At 58.4% G+C, this 16,392-nt stretch overlaps 2 protein-coding genes across 4 annotated transcripts; one reads left to right on the top strand and one right to left on the bottom strand.

Moving 5' to 3' along the window:
- Positions 1 to 71: 71 nt before the first annotated feature.
- On the top strand, positions 72 to 5,104 carry GPS1 (G protein pathway suppressor 1). Of its 3 annotated transcripts, none has more exons than XM_007462299.1 (14): positions 72 to 308; positions 806 to 898; positions 1,403 to 1,584; positions 2,024 to 2,188; positions 2,357 to 2,492; positions 2,595 to 2,672; positions 2,852 to 2,912; positions 3,352 to 3,437; positions 3,655 to 3,749; positions 3,858 to 3,963; positions 4,046 to 4,126; positions 4,211 to 4,348; positions 4,419 to 4,553; positions 4,636 to 5,104. In XM_007462299.1, the coding sequence occupies exons 1-14, from the start codon at positions 156 to 158 to the stop codon at positions 4,708 to 4,710; spliced, it is 1,584 nt and encodes a 527-aa protein (XP_007462361.1). In that variant the 5' UTR covers positions 72 to 155; the 3' UTR covers positions 4,711 to 5,104. The 3 variants fall into 3 exon arrangements, with proteins under 3 accessions (XP_007462361.1, XP_007462362.1, XP_007462363.1); XM_007462300.1 differs by having other exon boundaries at positions 96 to 308; positions 2,855 to 2,912; positions 4,636 to 4,710; XM_007462301.1 differs by lacking the exon at positions 72 to 308 and having other exon boundaries at positions 771 to 898; positions 2,012 to 2,188; positions 4,636 to 4,710.
- Positions 5,105 to 5,344: 240 nt separating this feature from the next.
- Positions 5,345 to 11,358, bottom strand: DUS1L (dihydrouridine synthase 1 like). Its single transcript, XM_007462298.1, has 13 exons — positions 11,120 to 11,358; positions 10,542 to 10,650; positions 10,014 to 10,064; positions 9,486 to 9,598; positions 8,850 to 8,932; positions 8,541 to 8,644; positions 8,169 to 8,313; positions 7,448 to 7,544; positions 7,280 to 7,368; positions 6,699 to 6,844; positions 6,175 to 6,212; positions 5,842 to 5,917; positions 5,345 to 5,740 (listed from the first exon to the last, which is right to left on the bottom strand). The coding sequence occupies exons 1-13, from the start codon at positions 11,354 to 11,356 to the stop codon at positions 5,601 to 5,603; spliced, it is 1,428 nt and encodes a 475-aa protein (XP_007462360.1). The 5' UTR covers positions 11,357 to 11,358; the 3' UTR covers positions 5,345 to 5,600.
- Between the last annotated feature and the right edge of the window lie 5,034 nt (positions 11,359 to 16,392).

Below are 16,392 nucleotides of genomic sequence, written 5' to 3'. Positions count from 1 at the left end.
CCCCGCGCGGCGTCCTCCCTGCGCCCGGGCTCCGGCCGCAGCGTCCCGCCCGTCGGCCCCGGCAGCCCGGCAGGCCCGGCGCGCTAACGCTCTCTCTCCTTCAGCAGCCAGCCAGCTCTGTGTCAGGGTCGGGGGGTGCAGAGAGTCAGGACAGAATGCGGGGTGGCCCGGCCCCCCGCGCGGCCGCGTCGTCAGTGGCAGATGTGCACTGCGCCCCTCCCAGCGGTAGGTCAGAGCTCTTCCTGCCGGGCACGGCCGGGGACTTCAGCCTGAGCGCCAGCCTGTCGGCCTGTACGCTGCTTTATGAGGTACCTTCCAGGACAGGGGCCGGGACCAGCCCGCACGCCCGCCGGGCCGCGCAGGGCGCCCGGGCGCCCCCCTCCCGCCTCCCGGTCCATCGGCGGTACTCGCCCGGCGCTGCGGCTCCGGCTGCTCAGCCGCGCCTGGGTCGAGGCCGCCCGTGTTTTCCCTATGGCTCGGAGGAGGCTGCGTCAGGACGGTGGCTGGGAGCACGTAGGGATCCTCTGGGGTCCCTGGGTAGTGGTCTTTCGGCTCTGGTTCCCGCCCCACAGATGGGCCATCATGATCGGGCTGAGCGTTCTGCTCTTGAGCCAACAGTCTCGCTAGGAGCCCCCTCCCTGATGTGGCGGCGCTGGACTTGGCGGGCAGTGGGGAGGGGCTCGGGGGACAGGATCCCACCCGCCCGGGAGATGGAGGGCAGAGCTGAGCTGGGACACAGTGAGGGTCACTCGCCCTCCCTGGGCGTCCCCTGCTCGAGGTGCCAAGGTGCTGGCCCGTGTTGCAGGGGGCCGTGGAGCCTATGCAGATTGATGTGGACCCCCAGGAAGACCCGCAGAACGCGCCCGATGTCAACTACGTTGTGGAGAACCCCACCCTGGTACGGAGCCTGGCGGGCACTCCTGGAGTGTCGGGGACTGCTTGGGGGTGTCAGTCCTGCTGGGAGGTCCAGGCTAGGCTCCCCACTCCCACCGCATCTTTTTCTGACTCAGAAACTTTTAGGGTTTCTAGTTGCGCCCTTATAATGGGTTGCTAGTCGGGTCCAGACTCTGCACCTGCTTCTCCCCCACACGGAGGAGCCCTGTGTGCCAGGCCACCCTGCAGGTCGAGTCTCACTGCGAGGGCAGGTCTTCCTTGGGACCCAGCTTGGGAAGCACTGTCTCCACACTGCTCAGCTTGGTGACTGGCTGCCCACGTGGCTCTGGCTGTTCACCCCTCAGGGCAGAGATTTACTCCAGAGGCCCTTGCACTGGCCCATCCCGAGTGGCCTTTCGTCATCCCCTGGACAGTGGTTTATTTGGTGCCCACATGCCACTACTCCTGACTCACTGGCTGGGGTTTGAGGTCTAGGGTCCCAGCTTGCACAATCCACCCCCGCCCCCAGGATCTGGAGCAGTACGCGGCCAGCTACAGTGGCCTGATGCGCATCGAACGACTGCAGTTCATTGCTGACCACTGTCCCCCGCTGCGGGTGGAGGCCCTGAAGATGGCCCTGTCCTTCGTGCAGAGGACCTTCAACGTGGACATGTACGAGGAGATCCACCGCAAGCTCCTGGAGGCTGCCAGGTGAGGCCAGGGCTCAATGAGGTGGGGCAGGGGTTGCGTGTGCTATATGGCCAGCCTGGGCAAGGGCCTTCCCTGTGCTCCTGCAGTGCCTGGCCCCGTGACACAGTGATCTGGGTTTCTTGTTGAAAAGCCAGGAGGGGCAGAAACGGCCCAACGGGCTAGACTCTCACTCTCCTCGCTGAGAATTCAGGCTCCCTCCACATTTGCATGCGTGTGCAGTTCCAACACTGAGCAGAGCCTGTGGAGACTGCAACGTGCTTTTTGCTTCTCAGCACGGCTGTGTGACTTATTTCTCGCTGGGCTCTCCCGCCAGGCTGCGGGCTCCTGCTGTCACAACTGCCCCTGTGCCAACAGGGCGCCCTCCCGATGGGGGTGAGGGCCGCTGGGAGGCAGCTGACCCCCCTGCACACGGGCCCCTAATGGCCAGGTCCTCCCTCAGGGAGCTGCAGAATGCACCGGACGCCATCCCTGAGAGTGGTGTGGAGCCCCCACCCTTGGACACGGCCTGGGTGGAGGCCACGCGGAAGAAGGCCTTGCTGAAGCTGGAGAAGCTAGACACAGATCTGAAGAACTACAAAGGCAATTCTATCAAGGAGAGCATCAGGTGTGCCCAGGAGCTGGGGGGTGGGTTCCATTAAGTAGAGCATCAGGTGTGCCCAGGGGGCTGGGGAGCAGGCTCCATCAGAGGGAGCATCAGGTGCACCCTTGGGGTGGGGGGTTGGGCAGCCAGGCCCATGGACTGACCGGTGTCCACTTGTGGCCGGACCCACAGGCGTGGCCATGATGACCTGGGTGACCACTATCTGGACTGTGGGGACCTTAGCAACGCCCTCAAGTGTTACTCCCGGGCCCGGGACTACTGTACCAGCGCCAAGCACGTCATTAACATGTGCCTCAACGTCATCAAGGTGGGCCCTGGGGTGGGTGGCATGGGAGGGGGGCATAGGGCAGCAATGCCCGTGGGCCAGGAGGGGGCGCCCCAGGCTGAGTGCGTTCCACCTGCCCACCAGGTCAGCGTCTACTTGCAGAATTGGTCTCACGTGCTGAGCTATGTCAGCAAGGCCGAGTCCACCCCAGAAATTGCCGAGGTAATTATGGCTCTGTGCCCCTTGGAACTTGCCCCAGGATCCCTGACCACTCCTGGCCCTGGTGGGCCTCATCCTCCTGGAGTCTGCCTCTGCTGCTCTTAGGCTGGAGCTGGGTGCCTGGGGGTTGATGAAGGTGTGGAGGGCGGGGGGTTGCTCACATGTGCGACCTTCTCCTGCAGCAGCGTGGGGAACGTGACACCCAGACTCAGGCCATCCTCACCAAGCTCAAGTGTGCAGCAGGTGAGGGCCCTGGGGCACAGGGGCAGGAGGGCACCCCAGGTGACCTCATCCCAGCCAGGGAAACCCACAAGCCCCACACCTATGCTGTACCTGACACCTACCCGGCTCAGGTCCCCCTTGGGGAGGCTAGGGAGTGGTGACCAGTGGTTGGGAGTAGAGGCAGTGCCTTCTGACAGCTGCTGCCATGGCTGGTTACCCCTGCTCCCACCCCTAGCCCGTCAGCTGAACAGCTCGGGTGCCCTTTGCAGTAGGAATAGCAGCTGCTCAGCTTCCCTGGGCACCTGGTTCATGGAGAGTGCTGCCGGTGCTCACTGGCGGGTTTACTTCTCACTTGCCAGCGTTTCTGTCCCAGGTGCGCGCCCATTGATGGCCCTACAGGGCCCTGGCAGCTTCCTCTGGATGCCGGGCTTCATCCTTTTCCCCCCTGCCCCCCCTCCAGGCCTGGCTGAGTTGGCTGCACGCAAGTACAAGCAGGCTGCCAAGTGCTTCCTGCTGGCTTCCTTCGATCACTGCGACTTCCCCGAGGTGAGGGGCGTGAGGGTCTCTGGGGGGGAGAACTTCACTGGGGCTTGGGAAGCAGGGTGAGGGCTCGAGAGTTGGGCTCTCTGTTGGGCGGTCACCCCCATGGGGTTCTAGGCATTCTGAGTGGATGGTGGGTGAGGTAGGGTGGACCCCGCCCAGACTTCTGTACTGCCTGCCAGTGACCCCAGGACTCTGATCCATCTCCCTCCTTGCTCCTCAGCTGCTCTCCCCCAGCAACGTGGCCGTGTACGGTGGCCTGTGCGCCTTGGCCACCTTTGACCGGCAGGAGCTGCAGCGCAACGTCATCTCCAGCAGGTGGGTGGAAGGTGGGGTCCTGGGCACTGCAGCCCTGCTCCTATGCCCGCAGCCGCCTTCAGGCGGGTGGGCAGGCAGGGCCAGCTCTGAGGAGTCTGGCATCTGCAGCTCCTTCAAGTTGTTCTTGGAGCTGGAACCACAGGTTCGGGACATTATCTTCAAATTCTATGAGTCCAAGTATGCCTCGTGCCTGAAGATGCTGGACGAGATGAAGGTGAGGGGCCTGGCCTGGCTTGGGGGGGTGGGTGAGTGCAGAAGGCCTGGGGCAGCTGTCCCTGACTGGCTCTCCTCACCAGGACAACCTGCTCCTAGACATGTATCTGGCCCCCCACGTCAGGACCCTGTACACGCAGATTCGCAACCGGGCCCTCATCCAGGTAAACGCAGGGGCAGAAGCTGAGGCCAAGGCAGGGTGCTTATGGATGTGTCTGCGGGTAGCTCATGTCCCCTTTGCTCTGCAGTATTTCAGCCCCTATGTGTCAGCTGACATGCGCAAGATGGCCACGGCCTTCAACACCACAGTGGCGGCGCTGGAGGATGAGCTGACGCAGCTCATCCTGGAGGGGCTCATCAATGCCCGCATCGACTCCCACAGCAAGGTGGCCAGCCTCAGGGTTGTGGGGTGTGGGAGGGAGACCCTGGGCCCCACTGAGCCCTGCACCTCCACAGATCCTATATGCCCGGGACGTGGATCAGCGCAGCACCACCTTCGAGAAGTCCCTGCTGATGGGCAAGGAGTTCCAGCGCCGCGCCAAAGCCATGATCCTGAGGGCGGCTGTGCTACGCAACCAGATCCACGTCAAGGTGTGGGCAGGGGGGCCCTGGGGTTGGGGGGGTGGGATGGGCACACGCGCCCCTCTGGGCTAAGTGGCTGTCTCCACTGCAGTCCCCTCCCCGGGAAGGGAGCCAAGGGGAGCTGACGCCAGCCAACAGCCAGTCCCGGATGAGCACCAACATGTGAGGGCACCCTTGGCCTCCAGGATGGTCTGCACACCTCCCACCCTGCCCCGCCCCCCACCCTTGGACTCCTGGGCCTCCCATCTGCTCCAGCAGCACTTCCAGAGGTGTTGCCTGTGGCCCACTTGTAGGGGCCTGGCTGCTGGCTGACGCTAGCCCTCAGCCCCCTGCCTGGGCTTCCATGTGCCCAGTTTCTTGTGTCCCCCTTCCCTCTTGCTGCACCCTGTGCTGGGGGCGCTGGGGAGGAGATGGACTTTCCTGGAAGGAGAGGCCTGCTGGGCTCACGCACATGGCGCCCGGGGCCCCCACCCGGCAGCACTGTCTCCCAGCCTCCATTTGTGTCATTTGGGGTTGTAGCATTGTTGACTCTTAGTCCATTAAAGGGCAGCCTGAGAACAGGCTCTTGCACCACTCCTTCCTGTCTCCATGGGGCCCCCTGGCCCAGTCCCCACCTCCTTGGGCTCCCCTTTCTCACGTTCCACTTGGCTCTGCAGGGCTGAGGCCAGTGCATGGCCCTCCTTTAAGCAGGTGTCCATGGTTAAGAAGATGAAGGCAGGCGGCACCTTGCTCATCCCCCTGTTGTGAGGGCCCTGTTGACCCCGACGACACTCAGGTCTTAAAGAACCTGAGTGGGAATGTCGTGTCTTTGAAATGATTTATTGTTCATCTTGAACACACGTGGGTTGTGAGGATGGGGCAGGTCCAGCCTGGGAGCCTGCTCCCTGGTGCAGCATCTCTGGGCCCCCAGCATGGGCTGAAGGGAAGACCAGCTTGTCCTTCCGTGTGAAGCAGCAGGAGGTTCCCTGAGTAAAGGAGTTTCCTTAAGTGGGACGTTTCAAGGCTTCAGCGGCGGGCCTTGGGGGGGGTGGTGGCACATGGGGCTGCAGCTGCCCTTCAGGCCAGGGCACTGCCCATGACCTCCGGGAAGCCACCTGGTTCTCCAGGCCTGGCCTGCTGTGGTTCCTGCAGCCGCGGCTGGGCCCCCTTCCAGGCCAGAGACTTCTCCAGTTTGGTTTTAAAAAGCAGTCCATGACCTGGCAAAGGGACAAGAGGAGGGAAATGGGGCTCAGGAGGCTGAGGGTCCACTGCCCACTACAGTGCGGGCGGGCGCCTGGTGGCAGCGGGCGCACCTCACCTGGACAGTCAGCCGTCTCTTTGAAAGCTCGCTTCTTGCAGCAGCCCCGGCACAGGTTAAACACACACCTGTTGCCCTGGACGCAGGAAAGCGTGTGAGCCTGGGGCTAATGCTCCTCCCCTGGCCGGGCTGCAGCCTGAGTGAGTGGGCCCCGAGCACAGGTGGGGCTCTCCTGAAGATAGGCAGGGCCCCTTACACGACAGAAGCCAACCCACCTTGGGCTGTGCCCAGGCTGCCCCCACAACAGACAGGAAGAGGACCTCTTGCGCAGGTCCCCACCCGTCCTGGGGCTGAGCTCTGCCCTGGGTGGTGTGGCTAGAAGGACGGACTCACCTTTGGGTTTCCACACTGATCACACTTTGCATATTTTGCTGGGAAAAGAGCAAAAGGAGGTGCTGGTTGAACTAGGTGAGCCCACCCACCACAGCCATCTCCTACATGTGGCCCCTGGCAGCTATCCCTGCTCCCCGCAGCTGGCCAGGCCAGGTGGCTTGCAGAGGGCAGAGGATGTAGTACTCACGATTGTGCTGGGAAATCTCATCCCATCTGCCCGAGATGCACGGGCTCCATGCCCACCACCTCCCACTTGAAGGTCCTTCTTGGGAAAGCCGCCCCAGGCCCCACTCCCTTCCTCTCCAGCTGCCTCAGGGCAGCAGCAGCTCAGGAACCGCGGCAGGCAGGGAGGCTGGCTGTGGCCTCGTGGGACCTGCCAGTCTCCTTGGGGGCACGTGGAAGGGTCACAGGGCCCTTCTTGGTGGACTCCCCATGGCTTAGGAAGCAGCAGAGCCACCTGACCCTGGGGGACCCAGGGCGGGGGCTGGCCACCTCCCAGGGCTCCAGTGGTGGGAGCATCTTACGCTTCAGCGAGGGGTCAGAGGTCTTATGGGGGTTCCTCAGTTTCTTCTTCTGCTTGTTCTTGGACAAGACGTCTGTACTGCCCTCCTCCTCCTCCAGGGCCCGCTTGCTACGGGCACCCCCGCTCTCCTTGCTCCCGTCCCTGGGCCTGAAAGGGAGAAGCAGTGGGCAGAGCTGGGGGACACTCGTGAGAGGCAGCCCGCCAGCTGCAGTGCCCGGGTGAGGATGTGTGTGCAACTCCGCTGAGGCCCCAGCAGCCGGCTGGGAGCCTGGGACACCAGTGTCTGAGCCACTGAGTCCTGGGCGGGGCTGTGGCTACAGATGACAGCCTAGCCTCACCTCAGAAAAGCCAGAGGAAGCTAGGGAGCGTCAACCTCTTGACCCCAGAACAAACCCACTCAGGATCAGAGGAGCTTAGAGAAGCCATTTAAAACCTAAGCACAGGCTGACAAGGAAGAGGCCCCGGGCCCCTGAGGGATGAAGCACCCCAGCCAAGGGGGGCAGCAGGCAGAACAGCCCCCTCCTCCATGTAACCCCCTCGCATCCCCCCACCCCCCTGCCAGCCCACATGCGGGAGGCTCACCCTGGCCGGAAGTAGGGCTGGCAGATCCAGTGGAAGAAAGGCAAGCCGCCTGAAGGCTTCTCTCCCTCCTTCTGCCTGGCTATATCCTCCTGCAAAAGCCCAGAGGGCCCTCGGTCAGAGGCCCAAGGCCCAAGCCTCTTTCCCACTACACATCAGCCCAGCACCTACCTGACACCGCAGCTTCAGCTCCTGGCTCACTGCGGCAATGCCCTCCAGGGTCTTCACTTTGGCGAGCTCCTCTCGAAGCTGCTGATGCACCTGCAGCCTGATGCAGACGCCCCATCACAGAGCCAACCCAGCACCCAGCTCCCAACCACCAACCCTGAGCCCTGGGCACAGAGGAGCATGGTCTCTCCTCCCACCCAACCTCACCATGTCACCGCGGCCCTCCCAGACTCGGTGGCAGGTGGTTTTGTAAATGTGGAGAGCTCGTCTTAAAAACCCCAATGCAGGGCTTCCCTGGTGGCACAGTGGTTAAGAATCCTGCCAATGCAGGGGGCAAGGGTTCGAGCCCTGGCGTGGGAATATCCCACATGCTGTGGAGCAATTAAGCCCGTACGCCACAACTACTGAGCCTGCGCTCTAGAGCCCGCAAGCCACAACTACTGAACCCGCATGCCACAACTACTGAAGCTCGCGCGCCTAGAGCCTGTGCTCCGCAACAAGAGAAGCCACCGCAATGAGAGGCCTGCGCACCTAAACAAAGCATAGCCCCTGCTCGCCGCAACTAGAGAAAGCCCACACGCAGCAGCGAAGACCCAACGCAGCCAAAAATAAATCAATAAAATAAATAAATAAAAAATTTAGGGAAAAAACACATAACAAACCCCAATGCTCCAGGCAGGCCTCAGACCAGACAGCGTCTGCCCTGGGCGGGGGGGCAACTCACGTGTGGTGCCACAGCTTAAAGAGATGGGCCCGGACGTAGGACAGAGGGCAGGGGTGCTGCCGCACGATGTCTAGGTACTCCTCGGCCAGCTCCCACACGGCAGGACTGCGGCCCTCGAACAGGGCAGGGTTGTGCAGGTTTCCCTCTGCAGGAGGAAGGCAATGCAAGGCTCAGGGGCCCCCGTGCCTCGGCACTCCAAGGGCAAGGCTGGCCACTGGCCTGACAGCTCTGGCCCATCAGGCAGATGGAGACTTCAGTGATGACAGCGTGAAGCCTGAGGCTCTGCAGCTGGGCCAATGGTGCCATGATGCAAACAGGCCCCTCCAGCATCTGCCAGTGGTGGCCCAGCTGTGGGCAAGGGCACAGCCTCACCTGCACTCATGACCCCTTGCACCCCCGTGTCCTGGATGCAGCGTTCCACGTCCCGCAGGCACTGGATATTGCCATTGGCAAACACGGGGATGGCCACTGCCTTCCTGTCGGGGAACAGGATGGGCAGACGCTCAGAAGGATGCTGTTTACTCCCACAACCCTGGGGGGAGGGCAAGGCCCCCATACTCCATCTTCCCACTGTGCTGTTCACCCCCAGGCCCAGCACCCCTCCTGGTGCCCAAAGGGCTGAGGGCCTTGCCTTGGGGCTGGGCTGTCTCCCTGCCCTGGGTTCACCCTGTGTCCACTCACCGCACAGCCTTGATGTGCTCCCAGGACGCGGTGCCCGACAAGGGCCCCTTCTGCTCCTTGGTGCGCCCGTGGACAGTCAGTAACTAGGACACAGCAGCGCCTGGCTCAGCCCCACTCTCAACTGTGGCCCCCAAACCAACTCCAGGGGACCCTCTGCCTTCGGCTTTTAGGGTATCAACTTCCCATGCAGAGTAGAGGAAAGGCCGCCCTGTGCCTCGCTCACTCCGTGCTGCACTTGAGGCCAGCTGACACCCTGGGGGGGCTGCCTGGGGCTTGCACGTCAGAGCCAGCCTACTACACCACCCAGGATGTGGAGGTGAGAGGCCCAGACCCTTTCAAGGGCCAGTCCTCTCTGTAGTGGCAGCACCCCCGCTGCCCAAGGCCAAAGGTGTGAGGGAGGAACAGGCACCAGCCTGACCCCAGTGCTGGTGGGGGTGGGTGGGAAGAAGGTGGTTGAGGCCCAGCACCACCCCCTGCACAATACTGGCCTCCTGGGCCCAAGCATGGGGCTCCCCTCCCCTTGTCAGGCCTCGCCTAAAGGTCACTGATTCCTGCCCACCCCAGAGGATAAACCCTCAAGGGGCACTCCTGGAGGCGGGGGAACAGTGCAGGGCCCTGGGAGCCCATAGCCCTCACCTGGCAGCCAGCCTTTTCCAGCATCTGGGCGTACCTTACGGTCTTGTCAATCTCTGGGAAGACACGGATCTTGCATGTGACAGGGACAGAAAGTTTTTCGTGGGCTAGCAGAACTAGGGAAAGGCAGAGTCAACTCCTGAGAGAACTGTGGTGCCACCTTCAGGCAGGCTGTGGGGACCCATGCCTAAGCCCCCAAAGGAGCAAAGGCCCTGCAGATGCCCCGCGCTGGCTCCCTCTCGATGGCAGCTGAGAGTTGCACCTCTGATCCTAGGGCACTGGAGAGGCCAGGACCGGGCGGGCGAGGATGCCACCCTCCAGCACCTACTATCTGGCTCGACGGGGGGGGCAGCAGGAGCGGGACAGGTGACTTCACAGCCACCTTCTACGGTGGAAAGGCACGGGGGGTGCCACAGCCAAGAGGACTCTGCCAGCCACTGTCCTCTCCTGAACCCTGCCAGGCTGTCTCAGGCTTGCCACCCAACCACAACGTGGCCCCAAGTCCCCGCAGGTAGTGTGTGGCCAACTCACTCATTCTTTGGAGAAGGTCCCACTCCTCCTGCAGGAAGGCGCCATAGTGACCTGCGAAGAACAAGCATGCCCTCCGCAACCCCCTCTCGAGTCCACGTGGGCCTCGAGCTGCCTGGCCAGGTTCTATTAGCCCAGCGGCCCGAGCTCAAGGGTGCTGAATGGAATGCCCACCCCACACGGTCTCTGAACAACCAGCAACTCCTCAGGCCCAGTGAGGGAGAAAGGCTGAAATGCAAGGGCAGCAGCCACTGGTCCTTGAGGCAGCACGAGGGCGTGGTGGGGACTTTTCAGCAAAACACATAGCCCCTGATAGCCAGCTGAACCCTGCCCCCCCGCCCTCAGTGCCTGAGAAGGGCCGCTCTCCAGGAGGAGGAGCAAAGAAAGGGCCGGTGGCCGCCTGAGCTGCTGCCATCAGAGGTAGGGCCAGGCCCCTAGCCAGCTCAGCCACACACTGGGCACCTCTGGGCTTGGAGCCTGCCCCAGCCAAAAGCTTGTGCAACGACACAGAACCCCAGAACGGGAACTCACCTCGCTTGGCTATCATCTGCGGGCAGCCCAAATTCAGGTCGATGGCGTCGCAGTAGTCCTGAGCCAGGAGAGCTGCCTGGACAAACACCTCCGGGTCATTGGCACAGAACTGAAAGAGACATGGAAGTTACCATGAGCCCAAGGCAGTCCCACAGGGGTTGACAGATGGCCAGTGGGGGTGTTGCCCGAGGGGATGACCACAGGATGGCATCCTATCTTAGATGTTTACAATTTAACCAAGCTGGGATGCGTACCCATGCCACCAGGAGAGCGAGTTATGAATTCACACAGTTCTCCCAGTTGTAGCAGAAAGCCAGTATCACTGACTTTGCGAAGAGCAGAGCCATTCTCTCTAACTGTTCTGATAAAGAGGGAGCGCTTGGGGTGATGCTGGGGAGGGGGCTGCGAATCTTCCATTGCACCCAGGTCGTCCGTTCACCAGAAGACTGAGGCAGCTCCCAGGAAGAGGTCAATCTCTGGGAGAACTTGCCCACGCCCGCCCCTCCGATCTCAGGAAGCCTTTTCCGGAAAGGCCCAGGGAGAGGTGCTCGGCCAGCATTCTGGGCCGGGCCGCCCACCTGCACGATGAGAGGCCGGTCCTCGGGGCACACGTCGCAGTACAGGTTCTCCTTGCGGTAGTTGGCATCTCGAATGAAGACCTGGGCGTGCAGCATGGGTGTGTAGCACAGCTGGGCCCCGTGGCGGCGGCTCAGCAGCCTCCAGGCCAGCTCGCTTTGGTCCACCATGGGGGCCACCACGTGGCGGGCCCCCCCCAGGGTACAGCTCCAGAACTCGAAGCCCTGCAGCTTTGGCATCGTCTCCACACTGAGGGGTAAGACCAGGGGCTCAGCCGCGGCCAACGGAGCGCAGGTGTAGGAGCCGACCCTCCTCGAGGCCGCTCCAGTGCTGCCCGATGGTCACAAATGTGGACACTAAGGGTGTCAGCTGGTGCAGGCCAGGAACTGAAGCCCCAGTGCCGGTCGCCTTCCAATGGAAACCTTGGTCAGGTCACTCAACCTCTCTGAGCTTTAACCCCTTACTTCTTAGCGGGATTAAGATGTCTGCCTGGCAGGACTGGCATGAGGAGTAAATGGAACAGTTACGTCCTGTCAGTGCCTAGCCCAGAGGAGGCTACCTTAAAAGGCAGCTACAACCCAGAAGACTCGGGGACCCCCACCAAAGCAGACCATCCAGTGGCGACACTGCTGGAAGCCTGCAAAATGCCTGCCCTCCCTGCCCACCAAGGGGCCCAGGGCAGTCACCTGGACATTCTGTGCTCTCCTCTGGGTGCCAGGTTTGTAAAAGCACTAAGAGTACTTCCCCCTCTGTCTTATCTTACCTATGCCCGGCCAACCTTATAGGAGCCATCGTTCCCTACAGAGGCTTAACAGGTGGTAGCCGAGAAACGATTACTATCCGAAACACCGGAGAACGGACTATGAGGGAGGCTTACTTTCAGAGAACACTCACCTCCTGTACCTAGTTTGGGAATTATTAAGCATGGTCATCAGCTTAACAACTGCCTAAGTGCCCAGCTGTGGGTTTGAGAATTTCGGAAATTGTTAAGTTACACGTAAAAATCACCTAGGTCGCCAACGTGTTGCCCAGCGGGGCACCCTCCACCCCCACCGGAAGGAGGAGCCCCGGGAACCCGAGAACCGCGGGTCAAATCCGCAGGGAACCTACTTGGGCGGACCCGGGCCACCTGAGCGCCCGAGCCAGGCTGAGGCTCCTCCCGACGCAGCTACGCCCTTCGGAGCCGGGGGCGCGGCGGCCTGGAGCTCCGGGTGTGCGGCCGGGGTCCCGCGGGGTGCGGCTCCTGTGCTCGCGCCGCGTCCTGAGGCCGCCACACCCGGGTTGCCGCCGGACCGCAGCCGAGCCCAGAACTCCGCGCTGGGTCCCGCCGGAAGGTGCTCCACCAGGGAGGTCCGGGCAGCCCGCGGTGCGGCGAGAAATGCGTCCCCGGGAAACCGCGCCCGTCGGCGGAGGGGCGGTGCGCGGGGTCGGGGGGTCGCAGGGCGGAGGTTGGCTCCGCCCGGCGCGGTGGGGCGGGTTCGCGGGGGGCGGGCCGGGCTGGGCCGGGCAGGGACCGCCGAGAGTCACACCTCGCTCTCGGCGGGTATCGCCCGGCTTGAGCTCCCTTCTTTCCCCGCAGAGGAGCTCGGAACTAAAGTCCTAGTCTCGGCCCTAAAGTCGCCTCGGCCCAGCGCGCGGAACCTCGTAAAAACCTTCGAAGGACCGATATCGCCGTTTTATCGCGGAAGGCAAACACTGCGCGAACTTCCTGGTCCCCATCGTGCGACGCTCGACTGCCCAGACCCACAGAATTCTTCGTTTTAAACCCAAGACGTGCGAGTCACCTGCTTAGTAAATATGATCACAAACTTACCTCCTGCTTGTTCCCCTAAACACCCGCTTCTCTTTCCTAAAGAAACCGATTGGTCTTCTCTTTCCCCTCCCTCCCTTTCTCCTATTACCTTAGGTACAGAAACCCCTACCTCTGATTACTGCGTGCACGTCTTCTGTACCCGCCAGAGGGTGTGAATACACTTTGCTTTCTTCCTGTTCACCTGTCTTTTGTCAGTTTAATTTTCAGGACCTCCAAGCACAGTCCCAAAAGGGAAGAGGGAAAATTCTTCCTCTGGCAGAACCAAGTTTCATTGTATCGTTTCATCCTTAAGTATTTCAACATACCCAAAGGACGGGAGTTTTTAGAGAAACAACCACAATATAATTAACACACCTGAAAAATAACAATTTCCTAATATCAAATATCGATCCTTGTGTGTCCAATATGGCAGCCAGCTGTCATATCTTGAGTGCTCGAATGTGACTTGTCTGAATTAAGACGTGCTGTAACAGTAAAAAGACACACCAGATTCCAAAGATTTAGTAGGAAACAAAAGTAAAAGAATTCATAATTTAAAGAATATTGATGACATGTTGAAATAATATTTTTATATTAGGTTAAATACATTATAGAAAATAATTTTATCTTTTTATCTTTCTCAATTTGGCTACTAGAAAATTTATATTTATGTATGTGGGTGGGATTTCTGGAATAGCAGATTGAGGAGCTCACCAAATCCCATCCCCAAAAAGCAGTGATAAAACTGGGCAGAACTGTTAAAAGCAACCATTCCAGGACTCTGGAAGTTGACCAAAGGCATACAATATTTGAAAAGCACTTATTAAAAAAAAAAGTACTGAACATCTGTAAGAAGAACAATGGGAGTCTGTGGAGTTTTAGTATTGAACTATTTTTATTTCCTCCCTCCCCATGGTAATTCCACCAGAGCCAGGTAGGCCTTGAGGACCTCAAGTTCCTACAGACACTGGAGAGAGCTGGCTTGATTGGGGGAGGGGGAAAGCCCCAAAGAACAATTGCAGTCACAGTAGCAAACAACTGGGTAGAGGCCTGTATCTCAGCTGCCTGAGGCCATGATAATGGCTGGAGCAAGCAATAGTCCAGCCAGAATTTTTTTTTTTTTTTTTTTTTTTTTTGCGGTACGCGGGCCTCTCACTGTTGTGGCCTCTCCTGTTGCAGAGCACAGGCTCAGGACGCGCAGGCCCAGCGGCCATGGCCATGGCTCACGTGCCCAGTCGCTCCACGGCATGTGGGATCTTCCCGGGCTGGGGCACGAACCCGTGTCCCCTGCATCGGCAGGCGGACTCTCAACCACTGCGCCACCAGGGAAGCCCAATACTGTGTCTTGAATATCACAGCAGTCTTCCTTATTTTCCGTGGGAATGGGCTGTCGCTTAGTACATCAATCACTTCTTATGGACATGTAAGTGATCTCTGGTATTTTGCAACTTCAAATAACGCTGCAATGAGGGACTTCCCTGGTGGCGCAGTGGTTTGGAGTCGCCTGCCAATGCAGGGGACACAGGTTCGAGTCTTGTTCTGGGAGGATCCCATGTGCCACAGAGCAACTAAGCCCGTGCACCACAACTACTGAGCCTGCGCTCTAGAGCCTGTGAGCCACAACTACTGAGCCCACGTGCCACAACTGCTGAAGCCCGCGTGCCTGGAACCTGTGCTCCGCAACGGGAGAAGCCACCGCAATGAGAAGCCCGTGCACCTCAACGAAGAGTAGCCCCCACTCGCCACAACTAGAGAAGGCCTGTGCGCAGCAACGAAGACCCAACACAGCCAAATAATAATAATAATAGTAATAGTAATAATAATAATAATAATAATGCAATGAATCTGCTTGTGTATGTAGGGTTTGGTTTTTTACAAAAATTGCTGTAGATATACATTTAGGATAAATTACAAGACATGGGAATGCATAGGTAATCTTTCTGCAGATTGCCAAATTCCTTCCAGAGGATTTGTGCTCTTTTGCATTGCCACCAGCAGCGCACCGAGTCCCTGTCTCCCCACGGCCTCACCATCAGAGGAGGTAGGCGGTGTTCTCAATTTGTGCCTGTCTGATGGGTAAGGTATGAGACAGCTCAGTGTGGTTGTCGTTTGTATTTCTCTTAGAATGAGAGAAGTGTCTTATTATGTTAGGTGCCTAAGTGACTTTTATTTGGTATATATATATATATATATGAACTTTTTAACAGATTTATTGAGGTATAATTAAGTTTAAAACTGCACATAAGGTGACAATGAAATAAGTTTTTACATGTATGTAAACAGTAAAACTACCACAATCAAAATAATGGAAATATTTATTATCCCCCATGCTTCCTCTACCCCTTTGTAAGTCCTCCCTCCCCTCAGCCCTCCTATCCCTAGCAAACACTGATCCATTTTCTGTTGCAGATTAGTTTGCCTTTCTAGAACTTTGTATAAATGGAGTCATATTACATAGACAGATGGTCCCCAACTTATGATGGTTCAACTTACGATTTTTTTACTTTATGATGGTGTGAAAGCAATATACATTCAGTAGGAACCATATTTCAAATTTTGAACGTTGCGCTTTTCCAAGCTAGCATTATGCAGTCTGGTCCTCTTCCGTGATGCCGGGCAGCGGCAGCGAGCGCAGTCCCCAGTCAGCCCGCGATACGAGGGTGAACAAGCATCCTGGACCCAGACAACCATTCTGATTTTCACTGTCAGTATGGTATTTAATCCGTTACGTGAGATAGTCAACACTTTATTATGAAATAGAGCTTGTGTTAGATGATTTTGCCTCACTGCCCACTGATGTTGGTGTTCTGAGCACATTTGAGGGGGGCGAGGGTCAGCTGTGATGTTCGGTAGTTTAGGTGTAGCAAATGCATTTTCAGCTCACAGTATTTTCAATTTATGATGGGTTTATTGGGCATAATCCCATTGTAAGTCAAGGAAAAGCTGTCCTTTTCTCTGATCTGGTGTCTTTCACTCAGCGTAATTATTTTGAGATTCATCCAGGCTTCTGTGTGTATCAGTAGTTCATTCCTTTTTATTGTGGAGTGGTATTCCATTTCAGAAATGAACCACAACTTGTCTGCCTATTCACCTGTGAAGTGTTGTTGTTTCTAGTTTTTGGCTATTCCAAATAAGGCTTCAGGAAACATTCACGGACAAGTCTTTGTGTGGACATATGCTCTGTTTCTCTCGAGTAAATGCCTAGGAGCGGAATGGCTGGGGCATATGGTAGGTGCGTGTTTAACCTTTCAAAGAAATTGCCAAACTGTTTCCCAGTATGGTTCCACCATTTTGCATTCCCACCGGCAACGTAGAAAAGTTTGTTTCTCCACATCCTCACCAACACTTGGTATGCCTAATTTTAGCCATGCAAATACATGTGTGATAGCTCAATGCGCTTTAAAAAATTTATTTATTTATTTATTTATTTGGCTGCGCCATGTCTGCTGCGGCTCGTGGGATCTTTTTTTTTTTTTTTTTTTT

The sequence above is a fragment of the Lipotes vexillifer genome, unplaced genomic scaffold (genome assembly GCF_000442215.2).
Source record: "Lipotes vexillifer unplaced genomic scaffold, Lipotes_vexillifer_v1.1 scaffold1691, whole genome shotgun sequence".
Taxonomy (NCBI): Eukaryota; Metazoa; Chordata; class Mammalia; order Artiodactyla; family Lipotidae; genus Lipotes; species Lipotes vexillifer.
Note: the sequence above shows the minus strand (reverse complement) of the source record. Positions and strands in the feature narration are given on the sequence as shown.